The sequence below is a fragment of the Sorex fumeus genome, unplaced genomic scaffold, assembly GCF_029834395.1.
Source record: "Sorex fumeus unplaced genomic scaffold, SorFum_2.1 ptg000047l, whole genome shotgun sequence".
Taxonomy (NCBI): Eukaryota; Metazoa; Chordata; class Mammalia; order Eulipotyphla; family Soricidae; genus Sorex; species Sorex fumeus.
This window is the reverse complement of record NW_026606104.1, coordinates 44536120-44556483: the sequence shown is the minus strand read 5'-3', so window position 1 is coordinate 44556483 and position 20364 is coordinate 44536120. Positions and strand designations below refer to the sequence as shown.

At 45.9% G+C, this 20364-nt stretch overlaps 2 protein-coding genes across 6 annotated transcripts in view; one reads left to right on the top strand and one right to left on the bottom strand.

The window, feature by feature from the left end:
• Positions 1-20364, bottom strand: part of PHACTR4 (phosphatase and actin regulator 4) — a 104919-nt gene that overhangs the window by 26088 nt on the left and 58467 nt on the right. For 2 of the 5 annotated variants that reach the window (XM_056123582.1, XM_056123580.1), the window contains 4 exons: positions 9707-9883; positions 7891-7971; positions 6239-6400; positions 4614-4973 (listed from right to left, as the gene is read on the bottom strand). In XM_056123582.1, the coding sequence (XP_055979557.1) occupies positions 4614-4973; positions 6239-6400; positions 7891-7971; positions 9707-9883 (780 nt within the window). Of the gene's footprint in view, positions 1-4613; positions 4974-6238; positions 6401-7890; positions 7972-9706; positions 9884-11076; positions 11105-20364 lie in introns of all 5 variants that reach the window. The other 3 variants (XM_056123583.1, XM_056123581.1, XM_056123584.1) reach the window with 3 other exon arrangements.
• LOC130032005 (heterogeneous nuclear ribonucleoprotein A3-like) lies at positions 15291-16775 on the top strand. Its single transcript, XM_056123590.1, has one exon. It carries the CDS (start codon positions 15323-15325, stop codon positions 16394-16396), a length of 1074 nt encoding a protein of 357 aa, XP_055979565.1. The 5' UTR covers positions 15291-15322; the 3' UTR covers positions 16397-16775.

Sequence of the window (20364 nt, the reverse complement as noted above, 5' to 3'; positions counted from 1 at the left end):
GTCCCCCAAGCAACGCCAGGAGTAATTCCTGAGTGCGGAGCCAGGATTAACCGCTGAGCATTGCCAGGGGTTACACGGCCCCCAAACCCCCAAAAAACTACGCAGACTGTCCCATTTTCCTTCCTACTGATGAGCACTCAGGGGCTGATATGACTATGTTTCTAGTCACAGGACCTGCTCTCAGTCACTCAACAAAGAGTGTCTCTGTGGCGGGGCCTGGGGCTCAGTACTATACTATCATTTGTGATATCTTGTCCTGAAAAGGGCGGGCTACCAGGCTGTTCACCTCAGAAGGCCATACACTGCAGCAGCAGCAGCACCCTGGAACTTACTAGAAATGTAGTTTGGTACTTCCCCAGCATTACTGAATCAGAAGCATATCAGCTAGTCCAACAATCTGTGCTTTAAAAAACTTTTTACTGTAGTGACATTGATTTATAACCTCACACTAGTTTCAGGTCCACAGCATTGCAGTGTGACATCTATAATAAGCGACAGGGGCACTACCCAGAGTTTGGTTTCTGTCTGCCCCTCCTTTATTCAACCTGTCTGCCTACCTAGCAAACCTACGAGGGGTGATCAGGATGAGAACACCCACCTACCTTAGCTTTTCTATGTTTTGTTTTTTGGGGTCACACTTGGCGATGCTCGGAGGTTACTCCTGGCTTTGCACTCAGGAACTACTCCTGCTGGGAGCTCAGGGAACCATATGGTATGCTGGGGATCAAACTTGGGTTGACCAGTGCAAGGCAAATGCCCTACCCACTGAAAACTATCTTTCTGGTCCAATCCTAGCTTCCTAAATTGCTGGTCATGACCCTGGGCGGGGTCATGGAATTTTCTTGGTTTGGGGCCACACCCAGTGGGCCAGTGCTGGGGACTGAACTGGGGTTGGCTGCACGCTTGGTCACTATCGAAAAAACTTTTTAAGGTTTTTTTGTTTTTGCTTTTTGGGTCACACCCGGTGATGCACAGTGGTTACTCCTGGCTCTGCACTCAGGAATTACTCCTGACAGTGCTCAGGGGACCATATGGGATGCTGGGAATTGAACTCGGGTCGGCCGCGTGCAAGGCAAACTCCTTACCCGCTGTGCTATCACTCCAGCCCCCAAAACCTTTTAAGTTTTTAATGATTTATTATCAGTAAAAGTTTGATTTACGTGCCTGTTTTATACACGGCACACTGGAGTCACATACAAATTTCTCAGGCCAAAAGGGGTCCCGAGTAGAAGTGGCGTAAGCAGGCTGGGAGGAGCATCTGTGGGGAAACAGGTGTGCAGGACAAAGTCTGCGCTGGGGAGCTGGAGAGCCAAGGCTTGGCTCCTCCCCACTAACTGCTGCCTCGGATGAGTCACCTCTTCTGCACACTCTAATTGCCCCAACTACCTAATAGATGAGATCAGCCTCCTTTACCAGGAGCATCCGAAAGTAAGTACACCGAGGTGCAAGTGCCTCGGAGATAATTCAGCATGGCGCTCAATTCAAGCTGCTGCTGGTGCTAATAACAATCTACAGCCTGCTTCTATCTAGCTTCTCCAGCCTGTTATGCCATCAATTGGAAGCCAGTTTTTCAAGGTTCTACTTTCAGGGTTCCACCCCACTGAACTTGATGGTACTAAGCATTTTCCAAGCACGGTTTTACTGCTCCATTCAATTATTAATTTGAAGTGGCGCTAAATCTGTATTTTTTCCTGAAAAACCCACCTTCCTTCATCTCTTCCCTTTCATGAAAACTCCTCTAAGGGTTGTATTTATGTAAAGAAAACAGACTGAATCAGCACTTCAGGTAAATATTAAATAAAGCCAATGAAAGCTGACAGGGTATGTTGTTTTTCATTTCATTTGTGTGTGTGTGTGGTCTGGAGTTACGCCAGCACTGGGGCTATTCCTGGCTCTGTGCTCAAGAGGGATCCCTGGTGGTACTCAGGAGACCGTATGTGAAACCAGGGATTAAACTGGGGTCAGCAAGATGCAAAGCAAATGACTTAATCCTTCTTCTATCTTTCCAGCCCTATTTTATAATTTTGATCGTTGGGGGCCACACCCGGTTGTGCTCAGGCTTATTCCTACCCCGGGGATCACTTCTGGAAGTGCTCAGGGGACCATATGAGATTTCAAGTACTGAACAGGGGTCAGCCATGTGTAGGACAAATGCCTTAATCACTGAATCATCTCACCAGTACCCCATCTGATTACCTTTTTCTTTTGTTTTGGGGCAACACAAAAAAAGTACTCAGGTCTCACTCCTTGAAAAACTCTATGCGATACTGGGGACAGGACCCAGTTCAGCTGTGTGTAAGGCCCTACCTGCTGTAATCTCTCTCTGACCCCTATCTTATCTTTACTTTTCCTGGGGCCACACACAATGGTGCTTGGGGAGCCAAGTAGTGCCAGGATCTGATTCAGGGCCTCACCTATGCCAGACAATATGTTCTACCACATTCCTAGGCCCCTACTGGTTACCCTTTCTGCCTGTTCTCTTCTACAACTTATTTCATGAAGAGCAACATTCTTGTTTTGGTCGCACCCTGCAGTGCCAGGGCTGACCAGGCTTTCTGCAAACAAAGCAGGAGCACTTGTCCTCAGAGCCGTCTTCTTGGCCTGATGAGTTCTTTGTCCCTCTGATTTCCAGGCCACGGCTGTGGTGCTCAGGAGCTACTGCCAGCTCAGGGACCAGGAATCACTCTCAGCAGCACTTGGAGAAATATGCAGGGCCTGGAATCAGACCTTGCATGCGAGGCTTCTTGCACATTGAGCCTTTTGAGTCAATCTCCCCAGGCTGAATAAAACTACCTTTTTTTGGGGATTCTAGGCCACTCCCAGCTCTTCATTCAGGGGTCACTCCTGGTAAGGCTTGGGGAACCGTATGTGGTGCGGGGAGAGACCATGGGTCAGTCATACGCAAGGCAAGTACCCGACTGCTAATTATATACATGAACGTCTATGCATGTAACTATCTTCTTATCGAGTGTGCTAAATAAGGTCTTGGTAGTTTCTTTCTCTGTTGTTGTAAAATAGGTAATGGACTAGACAGATAGTATAGCTAGTATAGCGGGGAAGGTGACTGCCTCCCACACAGCCAGGCTTTGACCCTCGTACTACATATTGTCCCCCAAGCACTGTCGAGCGAGCCTTGAGCACAGAGCCAGCAATAAGCTCTGAGCACCATTAAAGCAACAAAAACAAGAAAAAAAGAAAAGGTATTAACCCTTCTCAGTTGGACCTATTTTTTGTGATTCTACCCTACTCATAGGCAAAGCTGGCTGCCTCATTATATTTATTCTTTTCTTCTTCCTTTTTTTTTTTTTTTTTGGTGGTGCCAGGCATTGATCTCAGGACCCTGCACATGCAAAACAAGTGCTCTATGGTGGAACCACATCTGCAGCTCTAAAAGACAAGCTCAGCTTCTTTCTTTTTTCTTCTTTCTTCTTTTTGGGTCATTCCTGGAGATGCTCAAGGGTTTACTCCTAGCTCTGCACTCAGGACTTACCGCTGGTAGGGTTTGGGGAACCATGTGGGGTGCCAAGGATTGAACCTGGGTCGGCTGGGTGCCATGCAAATGCCCTCACTACTGTACCATCGCTTTGGCCCGAGAGCCTCATTTTCTTTCTTTTTTTTTTTTCCCTTTTTGGGTCACACCCAGCAATGCTCAGGGGATACTCCTGACTTTGCACTCAGGAATTACTCTTGGCAGTGCTCAGGGGACCATATGGGATGCCGGGGATCGAACCTGTGTCAGCCGTGTGCAAGGCAAATGCCCTACCTGCTGTGCTATCGCTCCGGCCCCGAGAGCCTCATTTTTTTTGGGGGGGGGGGGGGTCACACCTGGCGATAGCACAGCGGGTAGGGCGTCTGCCTTGCAAGCGGCCAACATGGCCAACCCAAGTTCGATTCCTCTGCCCCTCTTGGAGAGCCTGGCAAGCTACTGAGAGTATCTCGCCCGCACGGCAAAGCCTGGCAAGCTACCCGTGACATATTCAATATGCCAAACACAGTAACAATTGTCACAATGGAGACGTTACTGGGCCCGCTCAAGCAAATCGATGAACAACGGGAGGACAGTGACAATGACACCTGGCGATGCACAGAGGTTACTCTTGGCTCTGCGCTCAGGAATTACCCCAGGTGGTGCTCAGGGAACCATATGGGATGCTGGGAAACAAACCCAGTCAGCCACATGCAAGGCAAAAACGCCCTATCCACTGTGCTATCGCTCCAGCCCCAAGAGTCTCACTTTCAAGACTCATTTTCTTTTTGAATATTGGGCCACACCTACTGGTGGTGATCAGCAGTGCCTGTGGGGACTGAGGTGCTGGGGAGCCGCCCTGGCCCCCCAAAGGCGAAGCATGCAGTCAGCCCACTTAGTTACCGCTCCAGCCATTCAAGGCTTTCTCTCTTTTAGTGTTTGGGTCCATACCCGACAGTGCTCAGGGCTTACTCCTGGTGGATTCTCAGGGAACACTCTTGTGGTGCTCCATGGACTGACCATAGTTGTCCTATCTCTCTGGCCACTAAGACTCTTTCACAGACCAACTGCATCGAGACCATCACTCATAGGCAAATAACCATCCCAAACTAAAGCAATCCCCCAAGCCCAGAAACTACAGACTTACCAATGATGGGACTGCTATTTCTGTGAGTGGGTTTCGGAGGTGGGACGGGGGGCTGCTTGGCAGGGAGCGTGTGAGTGAGATTCGGGGTCGCTGTAGTGTTAGTGCCTGCAGGCGCCGGAGGCAGAGTCCTGGGAGCTGGGACTGGGGGCACATGGGGAGGAAGAGTCTTTGCTAGGCTCGTAGATGAGGCAGTGGAGGAGCTGGACCTTGACGAGCTGCTGGAGGAAGCGGTGTCCTTTGTTAGCCCTTCGTTGGTTTCGGAAGAGGAGGACAGGGGTCTCTTAGGGGGAAGTAAAGGCTGTTTGGGCACATTCTCAGGAGTGCACTCTGCTTCAGAAGTTGGCTGGCTCCCAGTTGATCCTGTGTATGAACAGAAATGATTTGACAGGGAAGAAAGTGCAGACTCAAAATGCTGATGTATCTGTGAAGTTAGACTCAACTTCGTCACCTATTGTTTTTATTTCTCTTTTGCTTTCTGGGTCACACCTGGCAATACTCAGGGGTTACTGCTGGCTTTTCACTCAGGAATCACACCTCGCGTTACTCAGGGGACCATATAGGATGACTGGAATAGTACTTGGGTTGGCTGCATGCAAGGCAAAGGCCCTACCCACTGAACTACCACTCCAGCTCCCTCATCAAGTATCTTTTTAATTGATACTGTGGAAACAAAAGTTTCCCAGATTTAAGGTGATTAAGGCTTATGATACTCCATCAGCGAGAGAAACTATTTAGGGTACTGATTTTTCGCACAAGCCCTAGCACCTGGAAAAGACACATCAGTAAATCCTTGGATGGAAGAGGAAAGTGTTTAAAATAGTCTGCAGGTATTTAATATTCTATTCTGTTTTTGAAAAAGCACAAATTTTGGGCATTTTATGACTGGAGAGTGATGCCGGCCTGAGGACTGTGGTCTGGAATATATAGTGAGATGTCCTGAGGAGTGGTGGGGTAAAGTTGTGACTGAGGAGAAAAACGAATTCTCTCTGAATTTCATTTCCCGCTTTTTAGTCTGGCAAACCTATGAGGTAATAAGAATGAGTGATCCATTGTTTTGGTGTTTTTTGGTCATACCTGGTGATGCTCAGGGGTTACTCCTGGCAGTCCTTGGGGGACAATATGGGATGCCAGGGACTCAGCCAGGGTTGGCAGCATGCAAAGCAAGCACCCAAATCACTGTACTATCGTTCCAGCCCCAATCTAGTTCTCTTCTTCTTTTTTTTCCGGGGGGAGGTGCATACCTGGTGACATTCAAGGGTTTAGGGTTACTCCTGGTTCTGTGTTCAAGAATTACCCATGGCAGTGCTCAGGAGACCATATGGGATTCTGTTGATCAAACCCAGGTTGGCCACATGCCAGGCAAATGCTGTACCTGCAGTACCATTTCTCTGGCCCTGATCCACTGTTCTTTTCTTTGGGGGGTCACACCCAGCGATGCACAGGGGTTACTCCTGGATCATGCACTCAGGAATCACTCCTGACAGTGCTCGGGGGACCATATGGGATGCTGGGAATCAAACCCGGGTTGGCCATGTGCAAGGCAAACGCCCTACACGCTGTGCTATTGTGCTATCGCTCCAGCCTGATCCACTGTTCTTACAAATAAAATAGCCCAAGTTCCTCACCTAGCCGCTTCTTTGGCTCCTCTTCTGGAATGGGTTTCCTAAGACTTGTTCTTCCTGGCTCTTCTTCTCCCTGGATGGAACTAGAAGAGCTGGTGCTCCTGATGGGGCTGGTGTGGCCATTCTTTAACATGGAATGACCCAACTTCCCAGGATCCTCACTGCCTGCAAAGACACAAAGAAAAGAATAAACGGACAAGAGTTGGTAGGGTCAGATAGGGAGAAAGCTGGGGATTTCTAAACTCTTTCGCCCCCTCCTCCACGTCCTTATTTTTTTGTTATTTTGGGGCCACACCTGGAGATGTTCAGGGGTTATCTCTGGCTCTGCGCTCAGAAATTACTCCTGGTAGTGCTTGGAGGACCACTTGGGATGCCAGGGATAGAACCTGGGTCAGCTGTTGGCAAGGCAAATGCCCTACCTGCTGTACTATCTCTGCAGTCCCTCCACTTCCTATTCAGTTTAAATCTAGGTCAAGATCATTTATAGTAGAAACGGAAAAGAAAATTCCTTCCCTCCCTTTCTTTTCTACCCCTACCTCCGCCCAGCCCCCCACCTGGCTCAATGCTCACAGATTACTCTGGTAGGGCTCAGGGGTCCATATGGGATGCTGGGGCTGAATGCAGGTTGGCTGTGTGCAAGGCAAGTGCCTCACCCACTATATTATCTCTCCGGCCCAAGTTAAGTTTCTTTTCCCACTAAACATGGGGACTGTCTATTCTGTGCCAGATGCCTTGCTAAATGAGTAAGACAGACTTGTTAAACACAATTACAATGCTAAATAGCAGCAGTGATAAAGAGTAAAATGCTATGACAGGAATGAAGTTTATGGGAGGAATGAAGAAGAAAAATACTGAGTGGGAATGAGGTTTGGAAAGCTTCACAGAAAGTGGTAGCTGAAAACCAGATCTGGAAAGAGCAAAAGCTGACAACTCTGCCAATGGGATGGGGAGAGGCTGTGCTGGAAGAGAGTAACAGTGTGAAGGCACTCAACAGTTTTGGAAACTGGCAACTAATTTGGTCTAGTAGAATGGACACAGGTAAGTAGTTAAGGGTAGAACTGGAAAGACAGGTAAGAGCTGGGTCACAAAAGATATCAAGCACATATAAAAGAAGTCTGTGTGGATCCCACCAGAGAGAGGAAGTTAAAGAAACAGGATAAGGGATTAAGTCTTGTTTTTTTGGAGTTTAACTCCTAAAGCTTCAAGGGGGGAGAAAGAGAGAGAGAGAGAGAGAGAGAGAGAGAGAGAGTGAGTTTATGGTTGGTTTGTTTTTTTTTAGGGGAGGGATGTGGTCCACACTCAGCAATGCTCAGGGTTACTCCTGGCTCTGCATTCAGGAATTACTCCTGGTGGTGCTTGGGAGACCATATGGGATGCCAGAGACCGAACCAAGTCAGTTCAAGTGCAAGGCAAGCACCTTACTCCCTCTATATTCACTCTGGTCCTAGACACATACTATATTTTTGGGGTAGAGGTCACACCCAGCAGTGTCCAGGGGTTAATCCTGGCTCCGCACTCAGGAATTACTCCTGATGTGCTGGGGCACTACATGGGGTGCTGGGGATTGAACCTGGGTTGGTTGTGTACAAGGCAAGCACCCCACCTGCTATATTATCTCTCCAGTCATGGGCTTACACTTTTTATTGCAAACTTACCCTGCTCAGAGTCATCCAGCAAAACTCCTCTTTTAACCAGCTCTTCTCTCGGTTTTCGCATAGATATTTTTCGCTCTAAAACTAATATTAAGTTGAAAAACAACACTCAGAAATGTGGTAGTCAGAGGTCAACTTCAAGCCCTAATTTTACAGGTGGGAGAATGAACATTCTGCCTGGGAGAGGGCCGGGGACTGTACTCCACGGCCCTTTCCCCACTGGAGGGTGGGAGGCCCCACAGGCTGAGTTAGATAACTTTAATCTTTTCATTTTTAGCTATTATTATTATTTATTTTTTGGGGTCACAGCCAGCTATGCTCACGGCTTGCCCCTGGCTTTGCACTCAGTAATTACTGCTGGTGGTGCTCAGGTTAACAGTGATCAAACCCTGGTCGATCACGTGCAAGGCAAGTACCCTACCTTATGTTAGCACTGTCTTCATTTTTCTTTTTTTTTTTTGCTTTTGGGTCACACTCAATGATGCACAAGGGTTACTCCTGGCTCTGCACTCAGGAATCACCCCTGGCAGTACTCAGGTGACCATATGGGATGCTGGGAATCGAACCTGGGTCGGCCGCGTGCAAGGCAAACGCCCTACCCACTGTGCTATTGCTCCAGCCCCATAGTCTTCATTTTTAATTAAAATTTCGGTAATACGTATTTGGGCTGATCTTTTTGGGAGAGGAACTGGCTAGTGTATAAAAGGAGCATTTTAGATTTGATGTAGTTCAGAAAATGTATTTGCCAATCCTCAAAATCAAAGATTTATTAGGGGCCTGTGAGGTGGTACAGCGGGTAAGGCACTTGCCCTGCACGTGGCTGACTCGATTCAATCCCTAATACCCCATGTGGTCCCCTGAGCACCACCTGAGCACCACTGGGGGTGCTCCAACTCTGCCCCCTCAATAAACAAAAGCTTTGTTAAAAAGAAAAAGATTCATTTGCTTATTGGTGGGGGTGGGAGGCTATATCCAGTTCTGTGATCTAGGGTTGCTCCTGGCAGTGCTTGGGGAACCCAAACCAGGCAGCGCACAAGCAAAGCATGTGTTCAGCCTTTCGGCTGCTTCTCCAGCCCAAAAGACAATCTTTTTTTTAATTTTTAAAAAAAAAATTTTTTTTTCTTTTGGGGCTGGAGCAATAGCACAGCGGGTAGGGCGTTTGCCTTGCACGCAGCCAACATGACTGACACAGGTTTGATTCCCAGCACCCCATATGGTCCCCTGAGCACCGCCAGGAGCAATTCCTGAGTGTATGAGCCAGGAGTAACCCTGAGCATCACCGGGTGTGACCCAAAAAGCAAAAAATAAAAAAATAAAAAAAAATTTCTTTTGGGGTCACACCCAGAGATGCTCAGGGGTTACTTCTGGCTCTGCACTCAGGAATTACTCCTGGAGGTGCTCAGGAAACCATATGGGATGCTGGGAACCGAACCCGTGTTGGCCGCATGCAAGGCAAATGCCCTACTTGGTGTACTATCGCTCTAGCCCCGAATTTATTTATTTTTTTAATTGTAAAAGATTCGATCCCTAGGGGCTGAAGAGACAGGACAGGAGTTAAGGCTCTTTCGTTCCACCTGCCTGACCCTGGTTTGATCTTCCATACTGCATATGTTCCCCAGCACTGCCAGGAATTAACCCTGAGCAGAATCTGGAGGAAATCCTGAGCACCACCGGGTATGGCCCCTCCCTCCCCCCACCACGAAAAAGATTCAATCCCCCTCTCAAATAAGGAGCTATAGAAGTTTGAGACAACAAGGAAAAAGCTGGCACTTCCAAATGGAACTTTCACAACATGTATTTAAAATCTCAAGTCTCTTACCTTCTGATGTCTCTTTGAATTTATCACTACTTTTTTTTTTCCGCCATTTCCAGGGCTTGAAGATCTTGCCAAAGCTTGAGAACTTGCTCTTTCTTCTCGTGGGAGGTGTTGTGTCCCCTGCTTCCACACTGTCCACAACCATGCTTGGATCTGCAGAGGGCCGGCCTGCTGCTTCTGCTGCATGGGCGCGGGAAGAGAAGAGTTCAGCTATTACTCTGCATCACCTTGAAAATGTCCCTTCCCCTCTCTTCCTGCAGGAGTTGGACAGGCTCAAAGCGATCATGCAGGCAGACTTCCTGACATCACATGGACACCAAGCATCAAAATCCGTAACAGATGAAGGACTCAAGAGGCAAAGGAATCAACCAAGCTACATTATTTTAGTACAACGATTCAACGTGCTGATGAGTTCAACAGCTCTTGAAGGGGCACACACAAACATGAAGGGCTCCCCGAGATGTCTGAGACCTTGTGACTGCTACTGTCATTCTCTCATCCTTGTGGCAAGGATTGGGGGGGGGTTACAACCTCTCCAGCTAACACTACAATCTCCCCAATCACTGAGGCAGGGCACCCCACCATTGACAAGTGAGTAATTCTCTATTAGGTACTGCCCTCTCCCTGTCCTCATTTTTACAGACAGAAATTGTGTGTGTGTGTATGTGTGTGTGTGTGTGTGTTGGGGGGAATATGTTAAGACCTGCATTACTTATCACTTTGTTTTTTCCTTCAGTAGTTTTGGGACACCAGAAGGGTTTATAGTAAGGGACAGGGACATTAGAAAGAGAACCTTGGGCCAGTGTGACAGTACTGTAGTTATAGCACTCATGTACATGGCCAACCCGGGTTCAAACCCTGGCACTACATCTGGTTCTTAGTCCCGCCATGAGTGATCTCTGAGCACCGCTGGGATTTTACGCCCAGTCAGGTTTGTTAAGCGCACTCCTTAGAGTATTATCTGGAAACCTCATGCATGTTAAGAGACAGGGACAAATATTCTTTGCCTACAACTTGAATTTTTGTGGAAGAATCATCATCTAGAAAATCAGAACATCAAAACAAAAGAGAAGTGCCTAAACAGAGAGAGATTGTTTTTTGAAAGCGGGGGTAAAATTCCAATTTGCTTATCATAATATTACTTTTGGGATAATTCTAACTAAAGATTTAACAAGACACATAAAAGACAGATCTCTGAGTAGGACTGAAGGGCCCTGGGACCCTTGCAGTGGCCAATTAGGCAGGGTCTAGTTAGTGGGCTATAGGTGGCAGAGAAAGACGCAGCCAACACTAGGCCAAGAATAATCAGAAATAAAAAGCAGGAAGGCAACACAAAAAGCAGGAAGGCAACACAATACAGCTGTGCACTCCACCTACTGTCCCGGGGTTGTCTGGAGAAGTCTAGAGAGAAGAAAAAAGAGTCATGTGGAATAACAGTCCTGGAATCGGAGAGGAACCTTCACAGAAACATAGCAGAGACCACGTACTGTACGACAGCCCATACATTCACTGTAAGCAATTCCACACCTGAAGCAGTAATGCTACGGTATTATATATTCACGGTACAAAACCTGCTTTTTGAGTCACGTCCAACAGTGCTCAGGGCTTCCTCCTGGCTCTGTGCTCAAGATCACTCCTGGTGGGCTGAGGGGACCACATGGGGTGCCAGGGACAGAATCCAGGTGGGCCGTGTATAAAGCCCCCCTCTCCCCAAGCTCTGAATACTATAGTTATTAATGTGTGTGTGTGTGTAGGCCACATCCAACAGTGCTCTTCGCTCTGGGATCACTCCTGGCTGGGCTCTGGGGACTTGTGGTGCTGGGGATGAAACCCCGCAAGTGCCCTACTCTCTGTATTGTCGCTCCAGCCCCCTCACAGTCGGTTCACTTGCAGAGCTGCAAGGGAGAGCTAACAGAAAACCTCCAGTTAGCCCACCTATAGAGAACACTTCACTCAGTTTCCAAAGGCACACAGGAAAATGTCCTCTTGGTTAGCAGTAATGGAAGAGAATATCCTTGTGGAAACTGAAAAAAGAAAAAACTACAGCTAAAAAGAAAAAAAAAAGAAAAAAAGAAGTGCTCTGTGATACCTTACAAAGAAAGATAATTTAGGCTAGAGAGAGAGTACAGAGGGCAGGGTGCTTGCCTTGCAAGCAGCCGACCTGGGCTTGATCCCCAGCACCCCATTATGCCCCCCCAAGCACCACTAGGAGTATTTCTTGAGCACAGAGCCAGGAGTAAGCTTTAGGAGTGTAAGATGTTAACAAATTCACGGCAAAGTTCCTATCTCCAACAGGCCTGAAGTGAAAGTTAGCCTTTCTAGCCAGTCCTTCCACTCTGCCCTTCTATCTTTTCAGATCAGAAAATATCTCTGATTTGGTGTCAGTTTCTCTTGTCAGCTACTGAGACTTCTACAACATCTACCATCTTTACCTACTCTTCACCTACATCTCACTTCCTAAAGTAGGGCTGGGGACCCCAACCTGAGCCATGAACATCAGGCCTGTCCCACATAACCTTTTGAAAAGGGAAAAAAAGAGAACACTTTATCTTCATTAACTCTTAATTCCTCATTATTTTTAACAAAAATATTAATGCAGCCTGTTTTAAACATTTTTAACAACAAAATCATAATGTCCTTTGAATCATTGCTTATGCCTGCCAGCAAATGAACTCAAAACAAGTTTGGTTTATATTAAAAAGCACAGTCTATGGAAAATACCAACAGCTTACTATAAAACAAATGCGGTTACATCTATGCTAAGAACTGCCCTCCTCTTCGTTTATGCAGAGGATATCACTGAATATGAAAAGCAAAGAGTGGCACTTTTTTCCTTTGATGTGCTCTGCACTTTTTTCCTTTGACTGGCTCCGCAAAAATACTTAATTTCCATGTTTATAAGACTTTCAGAAGTGGATCTGCCTCTTGCCACATGCTGTGGGGTTCAGCCACACCCAGTCCTGACCCAGTTAATACTCCAAATTCATTTACTTGGATTCTTTTATTCTTCCTCCTGGCTCCCTCCCCCTCCCTCTCCACATCAAGACAAACATTATTTCAATGACTTTCAAATCTGTTCAAATACTTGGAATCAGACCAGTGGCCTTTTCAAAACACAAAATCTCCAGGAGGTGGGGCCTTGGAATGTTTTTTAAAAATCTTCCCAGGTGATTCTTTTGCTCAGTCAGGTTTGTTAAGCCCAATCCTAGATTATTATCTGGAAACCTCATGCATGTTCAGAGACAGGGACAGACATTCTTTGCCTGCCACTTGAATCTTTGTGGAAGAACAGCCATCAAGAAAATCAGAGCATCATTCCTGTGCTCTTACAGAGTAACATGAGGGCCTTCCCTGCCTCAAATATAGCTTCAAGTGAAAATAAACAACACAAACATTTGAGTTATGATTTTCCATCTTTATATTATGTTTGATGTGTAACTGGAAAGAAAGTACGTTGTGGGATTTAACTAAGGGTAAGTTTCTCTCCAGCACTGTAGCACTGTCCTCCCATGGTTCATCAATCTGCTCGAGCAGGCACCAGTAATGTCTACACTGTGAGACTTGTTACTGTTTTTGGCATATCTAATATGCCACGAGGAGCTTTCGAGGCTCTGCTGTGTGGGCGGGATACTCTCGGTAGCTTCCGGACTGAGATGGACGGAGAAATCGAACCCGGGTCAGCTGTGTGCAAGGCAAACTCCCTACCCGCTCTGCTATCGCTCCAGCCCAAGTTTCTATACATGTCAATGAAATCCAGTTGGTTCGTGTGTTGTACTAATCACTAATATCCTTTCTGATTTGATGTCAGTTTATTTGTGGTCAAGTAAACTCTGAGGTATGTGAATATCTCTAACTATAAAACTGATTTATCTTCTTGAATATTTAGTTTTATATTTTATATACTCTGACGCTCTCTTATTAGGTACACACAAACTTAGAATTACTGTATCATCCTAACGAATTAACCCTTTAATCATTAAGGAATTTCCTCCATCACACTAGTACAGTTTTTCTTTTTTTTTCCTCTGCCCAACCTCATGGTGCTCTGGTAATACTATGGCCAGGTATGGTCCCTGCACCCAGAAAACTGCTGGGGACACCCCCCCAATAAAATAAGAGTGTTCATTCCATTTATATTTAATATATTCATGATACAGTGGGCTTTATGTCTAACATTTTATTTTTATATTCTATTTGTGATTTACCTTATGTATCTTCACTTTTTTTTTTTTTGAGTTTTGCTTTTGCACCAAGCCCAGTTGTGGTCGAGACTTACTCCTGGCTCTGCACTCAGGATCACTCCAGACGGTCTCAGGGTACCATACGGAATATCAGAGATCCACCTGGGTCTGATGCATGCAAGGCAAGTCCTACCCGCTGTACTGTCTCTCCAGCCCATACCCTCAATGTAATACAATCTACATTAGTACAGCACTTCCACCACTTCCAGTACAATCCAAAAATCTTACAATGGTTTTTGTTTTGTTTCACTTTATTTTGGGGGCACACCTGGCAATACTCAGAAGATTATGTGGTGCCAGGATCAAACCTCAGATTCCTGCACACAAAGCCTTCTACTAACTTTTTCCCCAGTTGCACTTACTTCAAATTTCAATAGGTAATTCATCGACCTTTTATTCACTTCTCTTCGATGTTACTACTTTGTACCTGAACGTATTTTTGAATCACACCACACCACACCACTGATTTCTGTTTTATTTATAAATCATGTTTGGTAATTGAATTACTGTTTGATCAATTACTAATTGATTCTGTTGAGACGGAAGCGGTCATTGAAGCCCTAGCCAATCAGGGCATTCAAGCCCAATACATCAGGATCCTCCGTGAGCTGTATTGTGGATTCACTACCAGGATCTCACCATTCTACAAAGAAGTGATCGTTGATGTCAAGAGAGGGGTGCGGCAGGGTGATACCATTTCACCGAAACTCTTCAGTGCCACCCTCAAGAACATCATGCGACGACTGGAATGGGAAGGAATGGGAGTGAAGATAGATGGTCGGTAGCTACACCACCTCCGCTTTGCTGATGACATTGTTTTAATAATACCAAACATCAGCCAAGCGGCACAAATGCTGGCCGACTTTGACTGTGAGTGTGGAAATGTAGGACTACAGCTGAGTCTTACGAAGACAATGTTTATGAGAAACAGCCTCGTTCCTGACGCCCCATTCGCTCTCAATGGAACGACCATCTCCGAATGCAACAGCTATGTGTACCTAGGTCGAGAGGTCAACATGACAAATGACCTGGGACCTGAGCTGCGCAGGAGGAAGAGAGCGGCTTGGAACGCCTTCAAGAACGTCGAAGAAATAGCTAAGAGGACGAAGAACCTCCAGCTCAGGGCACATCTCTTTGATTCCACTGCTCTTCCTGCTTTAATATATGCTTCAGAGACCTGGGCCCTACGCAAACAGGATAAGAATGCTATTCGGGTCTCCCAAAGAAGAATTGAAAGAGCTATGCTTGGAATATCACGTTTCACTCAAATGAGAGAAAGAATCCGGAGTTCCGACCTCCATCGACGATCAAGAATCAGGGATGCTTCCTCTCGGTCCCATATTGAACTCGAGTTGGAAGAGGCGAGTCCGGTCTCAAAATGGAGGGCCATGATCCAAAGGAACCAGAGCAGTTGAGAAAACTGTTTATTGGAGGTTTGAGCTTTGAAACTACAGATGATAGTTTAAGAGAACATTTTGAGAAATGGGGCACACTTACAGATTGTGTGGTGATGAGAGACCCCCAAACAAAACGTTCCAGAGGCTTTGGTTTTGTGACTTACTCATGTGTTGAAGAGGTGGATGCAGCTATGTGTGCTCGACCACATAAGGTTGATGGGCGTGTAGTGGAACCAAAGAGAGCTGTTTCTAGAGAGGATTCTGTGAAGCCTGGTGCCCATTTAACAGTGAAGAAAATTTTTGTTGGTGGTATTAAAGAAGACACAGAGGAATATAATTTGAGAGACTACTTTGAAAAGTATGGCAAAATTGAAACCATAGAAGTAATGGAAGACAGGCAGAGTGGGAAAAAGAGAGGATTTGCTTTTGTGACTTTTGATGATCATGATACAGTTGATAAAATTGTTGTTCAGAAATACCACACTATTAATGGGCATAATTGTGAAGTGAAAAAGGCCCTTTCTAAACAAGAAATGCAGTCTGCTGGATCGCAAAGAGGTCGTGGAGGTGGATCTGGCAACTTTATGGGCCGTGGAGGCAATTTTGGAGGTGGTGGAGGAAACTTTGGCCGTGGTGGAAACTTTGGTGGGAGAGGGGGTTATGGTGGTGGCGGTGGTGGCAGCAGAGGTAGTTATGGAGGAGGTGATGGTGGATATAATGGATTTGGAGGTGATGGTGGCAACTACGGCGGAGGTCCTGGTTATAGTAGTAGAGGAGGCTATGGTGGTGGAGGACCAGGATATGGAAACCAAGGTGGTGGATATGGTGGAGGTGGTGGAGGATATGATGGTTACAATGAAGGAGGAAATTTTGGCGGTGGTAACTATGGTGGTGGTGGGAACTATAATGATTTTGGAAATTATAGTGGACAACAGCAATCAAATTATGGACCCATGAAAGGGGGCAGTTTTGGTGGAAGAAGCTCGGGCAGTCCCTATGGTGGTGGTTACGGATCTGGTGGTGGAAGTGGTGGCTATGGTAGCAGAAGGTTCTAAAAACTCAGCAGAAAAGGGCTACAGTTCTTAGCAGGAGAGAGAGCGAGGAGTTGTCAGGAAAGCTGCAGGTTACTTTGAGACAGTCGTCCCAAATCCATTAGAGGAACTGTAAAAATCTGCCACAGAAGGAGCGATGATCCATAGTCAGAAAAGTTACTGCAGCTTAAACAGGAAACCCTTCTTGTTCAGGACTGTCATAGCCACAGTTTGCAAAAGTGCAGCTATTGATTAATGCAATGTAGTGTCAATTAGATGTACATTCCTGAGGTCTTTTATCTGTTGTAGCTTTGTCTTTTTCTTTTTCTTTTCATTACATCAGGTATATTGCCCTGTAAATTGTGGTAGTGGTACCAGGAATAAAAAATTAAGGAATTTTTAACTTTTCAAAAAAAAAAAAAAAAAAAAAGAATCAGGGATGCTGTCTCGTTTGCCAAGGTGTCAAAAATCAGATGGGCTGGTCACGTAATGAGATTTAGAGACGACTGCTGGACTAGAGCTGTTACCGACTGGATTCCACGGGATGTCAAAAGACGGCGTGGCCGCCCACCTACCAGATGGTCAGACTTCTTCATCAAGATCATGAACGATTGGTTTGAGGCTCTTCATGTTCCTAGAGCGAACAGACGCCACTGGGCTACACTAGCACGCGACAGGGACAAATGGAGATGTTACTGGCGCCCGCTTGAGCAAATCGACGATTAACGGGAAGTCAAGTGATCAAGTGATCGATAATTGAAGTCTTTTTTCACAGACTTATGTGTACCATGGACTGGAGCGGGTGTACCATAGCACAGCAGGTAGGGCATTTTCCTTGCACGTGGCCGACCCAGGTTCGATTCCTCCACCCCCCTTGGAGAGCCTGGCAAGCTACCGAGAATATCCCACCCGCACAGCAAAGCCTGGCAAGCTACCTGTGACGTATTCGATATGCAAAAAAAACAATAACAACAAGTCTCACAATTTGTTGTGAGACTGGTGCCTGCTCGAGCAAACAGATGAACAACGGGAGGGCAGTGCTACAGTGCATGAGTACCACAATTCATATCTTGCTTCAAGCCAAGGCAGATTTATGCTTGGGAGAGAAAAAGAAGGCTCTGAGGTCAGATGATGAGGCACCTCTCGTGGAGTAGTCTGGGATTGCTCTGGAAACTGAACTTGAATCCACTATTCAAGAGCAGCACCCTACAACTGATTAAACTAAAGTGCTGACAGGGCCAGAGATAACTTCACGGGCTGGAGTGCATGCTTTGCATGCATGGAGCAGGGTTCAGTCTGACTATTCACGGTCCTCCAGCACAAGAAGGAACAGAGCCAGGAGAAGCCCTTGGGTTATTTAGCCCCAAACCTAAATAACAAATAAATGTTGACAAAGTTCCCTCATTCCTCTTGCTTGCCAGAAACGGGTTTGGGATTCAGTTGTAGTGTCTTGATCACGTATGCCAATGAAAGCCTTCTTCTTTGGGTCAGACGCTGCTGACCACTAGGAAATCAAGTCACAGAATTGGAGTGCTGGATGTTTTTGTTCTGTTTTGGGGCCACACCCAGCTATGCCCAGGGCTTACTCCTGCAGGCTTGGGGGACCAAATGGAGTGCCAGGGATCGAACCTACGGCAGATATGTTCAATGCTTGCCCTACCTGCTGTACCATCTGTCTTGGTGGCCTGGTCTTGATGGTTTTTGGAGGGGGTAGAGGCTGTGAGAGGAAGATAACTAAACAAATTGTTAAAGTTTCCGGTCTCAGAAACCCTGAAACCTTGCCCTGTTGTTTAAACGACTCAGGCTGTACCACATTCCAGAGACTGGTTCCTCGGGGTCAAACAGTATGTCAAGACAGTGTTCTTTTTAGAATTTCATTTATAATGAGTTCTTAATCATCCAGCTGGAAGCCATGGGACAGGCAACTGGAGAACACAGGAGGTTGGTAAGCAGTGTCTTTCAGGCCTTTCCCCCTAAACTACACTTGGCTGGAAGAGACAAAATTATGGGGTTTCTCTTGGTTCTTCCCCTGTTTTCTATACCTTCTCAGGGCTTAAAAATATGGGTATGTAAAAACATATAAAGTTCACCCATATTGGCTATAAAATCTGTATAGCTACTTGAACCCAAATTAAAACATTTATAGCTGGGAGCATAAAGATATTACAGCGGGCAGGGTGCTTGCCTTGCATGCAGCCGATCTGGGTCTGATGCCTGGCATCCCAAATGGTTCCCTGAACACCACCAGGAGTGATTCCTGAATGCAGAGGCCAGAGCCAGGAGTAACTCCTGAGCATCTCTGGGTGTGGCCCCAAAACAAACGAACCCCCCGCCCCCCATTAATAGTTATGTATAAGACACATACTCCATTACTAAAAGAACACTTGTAAATTCTTTTGAATTTGGGCCACAACCTGTCACTCCTGGTAGTGCTCAGGGCACTGTGGGGTGCTGGGGATGGAATTATGGTTGGCTACAATAGGCTGCATGCAAGGCAAGCACCATAACTTCCATCTCTCTAGCCCCAAACCTTTTTTTTTTATTAAAAATTTTAATAGTGAGACATCATGAGGTACAGTTGCAGACTTACACATTTTTGTGCTTGGGTTTCAATTATACAATGATCAAATACCCATCCCTCCACCAGTGCCCATTTCCCACCACCACGGATCCCAGTATCCCTCCCACCCCCCACCCCCCCATCCCACCCTGTCTCTGTGGCAGGGCATTCCCCTCTGTTCTCTCTCTCCTTTTGTAGCCCTAAACCCTTTTTAAAAAGTTGGAGGTGTACAGCATAATGAATTGATTTGCGTGTTTTGTGAAAAAATTACATATTTTGTGTTATACTTACAACCTAATGGTTCTGCCTAATTATATTTTATGTAAGAGTATAACAGCATAAAAAATTTGAAAGTACAGAAAATTTATTTCTTCTATTTGCATTATCGCACTGGTTCATTTTTATCTCCTAAAGAACTGTTTTTAGAAAAGTGCAATAAAACAACAAAAAGCAAAACTTGCCACTAATGAACAAAGCAGGCTTTACCTAGAGCAGGTCTGTAACTTCACTTACAAACACTGCCTGGACTGACCTTTGGGAAACAAGATTTGGGCAAAACACTCAAGAAGACAGTCAGGGAGGTCGATGGACCTGCAGGCAACTTGGGTCTGCGACTCCAACACTGAGAAGAATGTCTGAACCATGACACTACATGCAGAAGTGAGGATGCTCTGCCCATGGCAACTTGATGTATAAGCATTTTCTAGAAAAATTCCAGGGTGTGAGTTAATTTTTCACAGTGAGCTTCCAGACTATGACATGTCTCATGGAACAAAAGAGATCCTTAAACTTTTTAAAGTTTAACTGCAAGTAGGAAGGGGAGAGACATTTCTACAACAGTGCTCAGACAAATTCACTGGAGCAGAGAGAGGGACAATGACGTTAGGTCAATATTCGACATTTGGGAACAACAGGAAATTTTTTTTTAAAGAGTTCATAGTACACCCGGTATTTTGTTACTTCTTCCTGATTTCTGGATTACATGCCAAAAGAATGCCTGGTGCCTCAGAAACCATTTATTGTTCAACCTAGAAAGGTATAAGAAATGTCTCTGATAATTAGGATGCCATATATTTTTCTGCAAAGTCCTATGAAGTATTTTACTTTATATTAACCCACAGTAACTTACTCCCACACTAACACTACTCTATAGCTACATTAAATTCTATTCATTTACAACATTGGTTGTTCTGACCAATTTTTGTCTCTGAACAACAATATTATTTCTTGATTTTTTGGTAGCTGGTATCACTGTTCTTACAGGGGAAGGGGAAGCACACCTGGAAGTTCTGGAGGGGCCTTGGGGTGCCAGGGACTGAACCCAGGGTCTCCTGCTTTGCAGGAAATGTGGTCTATCACTTGAGCACACCCCTGGCTCCTCAACATATTTTTAACTCATCCTTCTCAAAACTATCTCATTTCATGTACGGTG

Bases quoted from the DNA above. Each gene is read 5' to 3' on its own strand.
- LOC130032005 (XM_056123590.1), top strand. From the start codon at position 15,323: ATGGAGGGCCATGATCCAAAGGAACCAGAGCAGTTGAGAAAACTGTTT.